Source organism: Grampus griseus (genome assembly GCF_964374135.1).
Source record: "Grampus griseus genome assembly, chromosome: 4".
Taxonomy (NCBI): domain Eukaryota; kingdom Metazoa; phylum Chordata; class Mammalia; order Artiodactyla; family Delphinidae; genus Grampus; species Grampus griseus.
The window spans coordinates 79,931,080-79,939,873 of record NC_138997.1 but is presented as its reverse complement, the minus strand read 5'-3'; the positions used below and the strand labels follow the sequence as shown (position 1 = coordinate 79,939,873).

General features: G+C 43.2%; 1 protein-coding gene across 1 annotated transcript; it reads left to right on the top strand.

The window, feature by feature from the left end:
• Positions 1-311: 311 nt before the first annotated feature.
• On the top strand, positions 312-1,033 carry RHOH (ras homolog family member H). The gene has a single exon (XM_082653490.1). The coding sequence runs from the start codon at positions 329-331 to the stop codon at positions 902-904; it is 576 nt and encodes a 191-aa protein (XP_082509616.1). The 5' UTR covers positions 312-328; the 3' UTR covers positions 905-1,033.
• Positions 1,034-8,794: the final 7,761 nt, after the last annotated feature.

The following is an 8,794-nucleotide window of genomic DNA, read 5'->3' as shown; positions in this document are numbered from 1 at the left end:
TTGTCCACTGAGGTGGACCCCCTGATTAATCAGTTTGCCAATGAGGAAGCTCCCCCATCGGCAAAAAAGGGAAAAAAGACTCAAGTTCTCCCCTTCTTTTTCTTTTTCCAGTTGAAGACCAGCCTTTGGAGGTTTCCAAAGTAGATGGTGCATCTTCCTTGGATGGACTGCATGAAGTAACATTCTGCAAATTGCTGTCAGAGGTCCTAAGAGCACAAATCCATCTGGTTTCCATTCCTCGTTGTTGAATGGCGTTTGCTTCAGCAGCCCACTGAGGGCTCTTTTCCTCGGAATTCTGAATTTGTAACTAGGAATCCGAGCTGGGAAGATGCTGAGTTCCATCAAGTGTGTGTTGGTGGGAGACTCTGCTGTGGGGAAAACCTCTCTGTTAGTGCGCTTCACCTCAGAGACCTTCCCAGAGGCCTACAAGCCCACAGTGTATGAAAATACAGGTGTAGACGTCTTCATGGATGGCATCCAGATCAGCCTGGGTCTCTGGGACACAGCTGGCAATGATGCCTTCAGGAGTATCCGCCCTCTGTCCTACCAGCAGGCAGACGTGGTGCTGATGTGCTACTCCGTGGCCAACCATAACTCCTTCCTGAACCTGAAGAACAAGTGGATTGGTGAAGTCAGGAGCAACCTGCCCTGCACCCCCGTGCTGGTGGTGGCCACCCAGACTGACCAGCGGGAGATGGGGCCCCACAGGGCTTCCTGCGTCAACGCTATAGAAGGAAAGAGACTGGCCCAGGAGGTGAGAGCCAAGGGCTACCTGGAGTGCTCAGCCCTCAGCAACCGGGGCGTACAGCAGGTATTTGAGTGTGCCGTCCGGACTGCCATCAACCAGGCCAGGAGACGCAACAGAAGGAGGTTTTTCTCTGTTAACGAGTGCAAGATCCTCTAAACCCCAAAGACTCCACCCAGCAGTCACTTACCGCAAAGACTAACTGGGACAGGGAGAGCAGGCAAGCCAGCAAGTGTCGATGCTTTTTCTGGGCACGTCCTAAGCAGCCTGAAGCAGCGTGAGCAGCAGCAGGAAACCTTTCGGATACAGTTGTTGACGAGACTTGGCTACTGGATGTTTTTATGAAATACACTCTATCAAAGAACTCTTTGCCCATTACAGTTAGAAGATCCCTTGGGAAACTGTAATGAATATTTCACCTTCGATTTTAAAACCAAAGCGGTCTCCATAATTTTGGATAATGAAGTGAGTTTTCCAAAGAATTCCATATTTAAAGACACATTGTATTTAAATAATAACAAAATAAATAGTACTGGTATATAATTAGTTTTCACACTTGGGAAGTCTTTTCCTACCTACTGACAAACACAAATTGATGTATGAGTGAAATGACCTTATAGGGCCCTGCCATATGTTTGTAGTGTCGGTATTTTCGTCTGAAGTAGTAATTTTGTTGAAATCACTTGCCAGCTAGATTTTATTAGGTAATCAAATTTTAAAATTACTGTAAACTGATCCTTGCAATTAATTGTCCACCCACTTGTTATTCAGAGTTGTATATAAAATATAGTTCAATGACATAAGATACTTTAATACTGCCTAATGATTTTCAACAGCTATTATTATATGTCTCTGTAATTATTTTTTTTAAAAAGCGCATTTCTTATGGATTTGCCTTTCACCCAAAGAACTCCAGTTGTGTACTAAGTATTCTTCTGTCATTCCCCAAAACAGATTGAAGGAAAACCTCTCAGGTAGAGAATCAGACTGCTCGCAGTGATAGCAGCAGAACTTGGAACAGACGCGAGGAAGTCTTACTTTCATTTCAGAGACCACTGCACTTTGCCTGTTTCTTCTGACACTGGGGTTCCTAGCTGGTCGTAGGTCTTGTGAAAGAGCAGGCTCAAAGTCTCTATAATTGTGATTTAGCAAATTTGTTATTTGAGCTCTAAACTGAGCTGGCATGGCAACATAATTCATTAATTTTAGGACCTAATCAGAATAATTGGGATGGTGTCTACATGTATATGTATGTATTTAAGGGAAAAAGGGAATTTATAGCTTTTACTAGTTCATGAATATGAAACACCTGAATGGAAAAAAGAATCACAAATTCCCAGCACAGGGAACAGGAAAACTATACAGCAATTGCTTAGATAATAAAAATTTCTCAAGGGAAATACTGAATCAATAGGGACATCCCTCCAACCCCCAACCACCATTCTGTCTAATAGCTTAAAAGCAATGGTATTGACCATCAGTGAAAGCTGAGAACAGAGGACTATGTAAATTAAGAAATCGTGAAGGCTGGAACCCAAGTGTTTCATTTACTCACCTAATCAAAACCTATAACTACTCTGAACCACGTTTATGGAAGTACATCATTGGTTTGGTGTAACATGCCATTACACACCAATGGTAAGGCAGTTGGCATAAATGACTATGATTAGACCTATGCTGACATAACCAAACTAATTTTTCAGTTTCCTTATGTGGTCAATTCTTTATAGCTATAATAGATGTCAAAATCAAATGTGTGCTCATCTCCACACTGCCTTCTCTTTTTCCTCTTCTCCCATCCACATTCAGGAAAAGGGCTGGGACCAGGGTCTGAGTCTCTGTGTCCAAGGTTCCCTCAATCCTCTGGGACTGACATATCTGCCTTCGCCCGGACAGCTCCAGCTCTCCAGTCCCACAGCTCATCCTCAGCTCTGTGTCACCTGTGTCCCTTGACTTGAGAGCTACTATATCCAGCTGTCTATGTTGGGCATCCAGAGGGTTGGAGGGCTTCAAAGCTGGCCAGGCAGGGGAGGCGATAGGAGCGCATCTCCTTGTGATATCCCTGTTGACCCGCCTCCTCTTCTCCAACAATTGCAAATGGTCTTAAATAACTTCTGCAGATTTTCCTTCAGGGCCTGTCTAAGGTAGGCGGTATTTAACATGATAGCAGGAATAAATTTATAATGACTAACATTGGTTGTCCCAAAGTTTTTCCTTCTTTCTTGTTGAAGGGAGATTGGCAGGGGCTGGGATATGAAAATGGGAAGGGCCCAGATAACTGATTCTAAGTGAGGGAAGAGGTGGTGATTCCACGGTGGAAGCGGTGGAGGAAGAGAAGGTCATAGAGGGTGTGGTCAAATGACTTTGCCTTCATCTGGGCCACAGATGAGCCCTCTGCTTGCTGGCTGGAGCCAAGCTTAAAGGCTGTCTCTGGGAACCCTCACACCTGAGAACAGGAATCCACGTGTAAACCCTCCCCAGCAATGGGACCTGGCAGAAACAGTGGCCCGCTGGCATCTGTCTCCCCTACTAGATGATCATTCTTGAAGGCTGGGCCACCTCCTGTTCATCTCGGTGTTCCCAGGGCCCAGCTCAGGGAAAGAAGCATAGCGAAACAAAGTTGTGTTGAACTGAATTGGAGAGAAGGACGAGAATTGGGCTGATGTGCCGCGAAGTGCTTATGGGAATGAAGCAGACCTCCACCAGCCCTGGGGGGTGGGGGACAGGGGTGGGGAAGAAGCAAAAATGGGTCATTGTGTTAGAATCCATGCAGTGTATGTTCTACATGGCTGTTTATCTATATTTCCTGCCTCGACTCAGGCTATGTTTCTTCCCCTTCAAAACTTTCAGTGCCTTTTTGTAGACTATTGTACGCTGATTTCCAACCATGCCAAATAGCAACATTAAATATGCTCTTGTTTACGTGAAAGGGTTGGTTTGAGTGGGTAGCTCATCCTATTCTGCTTTACTTTGTACTGACTAATGGGGCGGCCGAAGCGAGTGTGATGAATTGAGGCTGAGCGACAAGAAAGCAGAAGGCATCCCAACGGTGACAGTTTGTGGAGGGCTCCAGATGTACTGACCCCTGTGCTAAGCACCTGAGCGTGTGTTATCTCACCCTGTGAGGTGAGCACCACCTTACACGGGGAAACTGAGGCCTGGCGCAGCAGGTGAGTGGCAGCATCAGGAGTCTCGAGTGGGTCTGTCAGACTCCAAAGCTGTGCGCAAGACCACTGTGCCCCACTTCCGCCCAGAGCAGCCCAGCTGTATGGTTTTGCCACATCTCATCTCATGTAACCTTGCAGGCCCCAACCCTACTAGTCCCTGTATTTTAAAACTTATTTTTAATAAAATATTCCCAGTCTGATCTTTATCTTCCCCTTTTATTTTTGTTTCTGGCAATAAGAAAGGGACCCACCTAAGTCACAGAGCACCAACATTTGCAAAGGTGTCTGCTTTAAACCTTGGCTTTTAAGTATAATTTTATAGGTTGACTGCATGTGAATTGGCAGAAATGAAATACATCATGATTTGATGCTTTAAAAACCTTGGAAAAAATTCTCTTTTTCTTACTTCACTTTTCCACGCCTCAGGTTTCAGGTATCTCCTTTGAATGAGGGAGTGACAGGGGAGAGGAAAGCCCGGTTCTTTCCTTTTAAGGATTTGGTACCGAGGAAGGGCACTTTACCCATCATGAGATGGGATGAAAGGGTTCCAGTGTGGCATATCTATAGGGTTACGATACGATGGAGGGGACAGGGCATCTGCAAGTGTTCATCCCCAGTGCCGAGAAGACTATCTTATGGGTTGAGTCAGATCAGAGCAACTCAAGGGTAGGGTCCTATTTTCCCTCAGGCTGTATCTCTTCTGATAAAGCAAAGAAACATTAATCACTAGCAAAGATCCTGAGCAGTTTTTCACCAGAAAAGATAAAACAAGCCACAGAAATTACTTGCAACGTAAAGTTCCTAAAGAGTACTTGATTCAACCTAAAGTTCATGTTTTGGTCAATTCTAAAATATATCCTGACATGGGACATAATCCTTAATGGTAGATAGACAGCAATAATGGGGGAGTAAGAGGCAGACATATTTGGGAGTCACAAAGTCTGGGTCATGTGTCTTTCAGCCTCAATTTCCTTAACTTAAAACAGTAAGTCCTGGATTCCTCTAAGAATTCGTGCAATAGTATTCATACAATAATAGCTTTGTATCTGTGAACTATTGTTCAAATGGATGTGTCGTTACGGTTTTGGTGGACCTCTATGCAGATACATAGGCTGAACGTTCTAGATCAGATCAGAATATTCTAGAACTTGTTGATAGTGGGCCACACAATGGGAAACCTACACAGAAGCAGGTGCCATTTGTAGCAGTGCTAGATAGAGCAAGATGAGTAAAATTACACGTAATGATAGTGGAAACAAACTACATTTGATTCCTACTGGCTCCAGCTTTGTGCTAGGCACTTTACATACACCATGTCATTGAATCCTCAGAACATGCTCATAAGGTAGATATTGTTCTCTTTCTGTTGATAAGCAACTGAGGCCCAGACTGATATATGGAGATATTGCCCTTGTACAGTTACTTTTCAAAACATCCCAGTTGTACTATGTAATTTTGGTTTAATTAAACTTGACCAGCTAAAAATTATACGGTGAATTATATTTAATGTTCATTACACTCGCTAACTTAGCTAAGATGGTGAGAATGATCCCTGTTACACGCTAATGATTAGGGCTCGGCAGCCTTCCTTCATGCACTTCCTTTTGTCACTTTTCCTATGAAAAAGTCTCAGGTGGTTCCTATCCCACTGCCATGGTGGTCTCTGCTGGCTGTTCCCACTCCCCGTTTCCATTTTCCACCCTTGGCTGCCCTCCCCTGTGGCTGGGAGGCTAACCCTGTGGGCTGCATCACCCAGGAACTCTTCCTGGCTGGCTTCTACTTGGATGCAGCTGGTGGGAGACTCTGGCTGGAAGTCAGAGGGTAGGAGGAGAGAATAGTTGGGTGTTTTTTCCTACTTCTTTCCTGCTTGGGTGATGCTTATCTGTCCATAGCTGTGAATCCCTCCCACCTGCTGAGTAGCTTCTCCTCCACATCACGAGCTTTCATGGCGCCCCAGGATGGTATTTCCTCTGTCTGCCTCTCCGTCCTGTAGGAAGTAATGGCTTCCTGCTGGTGCTAGTCTTGGGATGCAGCAACATTCCTCCTGTGTTAACCCAGACCTCTACAAGTAGTGCCTTCATTCAGATCTCTTCATCTGAACCATCTGGAATAAATTTGGTTTCCTATGGAATTTTGACTGATATACTCACCAAATATTAAAAGTCATCTATATGTTCTGGTAGTAAGTGAGTACACATAACTCTTCTGAAGGATATGGGTTTGGCAGCCTGGCTAACTCTCCTGTCCTGAGCCTCAAAAGCCAGGAAATATCACTCTCTACTTCTATTTGCTTGGAAGAGAAAGGAGTGTGCTGATTAATTCTAATCTGAAAATGCAAAAGAATAGTTCTGGAAGGGCAAAGTTCAAGAATTGTGGGGTTTCTAATGACATATTTATATTAAGAAGCTTTTATCCATAATATATAAAGAACTAGTATGAATCATCAAGAAAAACAGCCCAATTTTAAAAATGCACATTTCTCAGAAAAAGAAATATGCATAACCAATAAACAATAGAAAAGGTGCTCAATCTCACCAGTAGCAGGGAAATGCAAACAAAATCCACAATGAGATATCATTTTCCTACTAACATATTGGCGGAGAATTAAAAAGTATGACTATGAGGCACTGGCAAGGGTATGAAACAATAGGAAACCTTATATGCTTCTTGTGGGCGTATAAGTTGATATAACATTTTGGCATTACTTAGTAGTATTGAATATCCTATACCCTTGACCTAGACATTTCATGCCCTAGAGATATACTTACATAGACTTCCCGGGAGACCTGTATGTAAACATTCTTAGTAGCATTGTAGATAATAGCAAAAACTACAAACAACACAATGTAATCAAGAGAGAATGGCTAAATAAATTTTGGTATATTCTCACATAGAATACTATGCAACAATGAAAATGAATGAACTGTAGCTGTATGTATCAATATAAATTAATGTAGACAATATTGAGAAAAAAGCAAGTAGTCAAATAATATATGTATTATGATTGCATTTAAGTGAAGTTCAAATGCAAGCAAAGCTTAACAATACAATACTTAGGGTCAAAAACATTTTAAAGCATGGGAATGATTAACACAGCATTTAATTAAGTGGTTACCTCTCCTAGGGAGATAAGGGAATACAACTGAGCAGGGTCACCCAGGGATGTCACAGGTATTGTTCTATTTCTTAAGTTTGGGAAGTGGGTACAAGAATGATCATTTAATTTTTTCTGTTATTTATTCTTCAAAAATATTCCTATGTGTTTTATACACTCTTTTGTGTGCCTGATATAATTCATAATTTTACAAGGTTTTTAAGGACTTCCCTGGTGGTCCGCGGTTAGGACTCCGTGCTCTCACTGTCAAGGACCCAGGTTCGATCCCTGGTCAGGGAGCTAAGATCCCACATGCCGCACGGTGTGGCAAAAAAAAAAAAAAACAACTTTTTTTTTAAAGTTCAGGTTGTACAGTCAAATTTCCAGAATTTCAGCTCTGCCCCTCAGTAGATTTGCAGCCTTGTTCAAGTTAACTAGCCTCTCTGTACATCAATTTCCTCATCTGTAAAATGGAGAAAATAACATCACAGGGTGGTGAGGATTAAAGAAAAGAATGAATACAGGTAAAGTCTGCACTATGTCTGGCACATAGCAAGTTTTCAATAAATGGCATCTCTATCATTCAATTGTCATCCTCCCTCAGAGCTGGGAGGATCCTGATCTTCAGTGGATGAAGACATTAAGATCTGGGGACAGTTAAATGACCTTCCCAAAGCTCTATGAGCTGGTGGCAGACTCAGCCCACCTCACTCTCCCTACCACATTTTGGGTGTTCTTTCTCTAAGCTTCATGAGAGCAGAGAGGTTTGGTTTTACTTGTTCACTTTTTATAAGCTCACTTTTCAATCCAGGTTTCCTGTATTCTATAATTTGCAGTATTTTTTCTTAGCACAAAGCAGGTGACTTTCAGTGCCTTACAGAAGGGATCAACAGAGAATCCTTTATCTTATTTATTCATTCAGCATTTACTAGGCTCCTTTTGTTCTTTCAGGGGGTGATACTAGCCTTCTTGCATTCTCTCAGAGGGTGATTCAAAGAAAGTAGAGGACGTCACTAAAAGAGACATTGATCCGAGCATCTCTCCATCGCTGGATTTACAATATTGTTTCATAATTATGTGTTCATGTTTCCATTCCCCCATTGGACCGTGACCTTCTTAGCAACAAGACTGCAAATAGCCAAAGCTACTGCTTCTGTGGAGTTTAGGATCTAGTTAGGTAGGGATAACTGTGTATGGGCAGATAATAATTATGTAAACAAATCTGATAAATATGGATGGGTGATCAGTACTATAAGGAAATAAATTAGGAAAAGGGAGGGAGGACACTTGGTAGTTTATCCTCTTAATTGAGGAGAAGCCTGGCTGATGTAGACAGACTGCATCATTTAAAAATAAACCACCCCGGGCTTCCCTGGTGGCTCAGTGGTTGGGAGTCCACCTGCCGATGCAGGGGACACGGGTTCGTGCCCCGGTCTGGGAAGTTCCCACATGCCGCGGAGCGCCTGGGCCCGTGAGCCATGGCCGCTGAGCCTGCGCGTCCGGAGCCTGTGCTCCGCAACAGGAGAGGCCACAACAGTGAGAAGCCCACGTACAGCAAAAAAATAAATAAATAAGAATAAACCACCCCTCTGAAAAAGAAAGCAGGCTTAACTTTTTCTCTGCTGGCCTCAAAAAAGGGACACACAGCTTTTCACAACAATCAGTGTTCAATACCCATTTCCCTGCAGAAGTGACTGACTTGGGGGATTCCAACCCACCTGACTGTTGGGTTAGGGCTCTTCCAAAGGATGGATTAGAAGAGACTGGCACAGAAAAGTGACATGATTT

Bases quoted from the DNA above. Each gene is read 5' to 3' on its own strand.
- RHOH (XM_082653490.1), top strand. From the start codon at position 329: ATGCTGAGTTCCATCAAGTGTGTGTTGGTGGGAGACTCTGCTGTGGGG.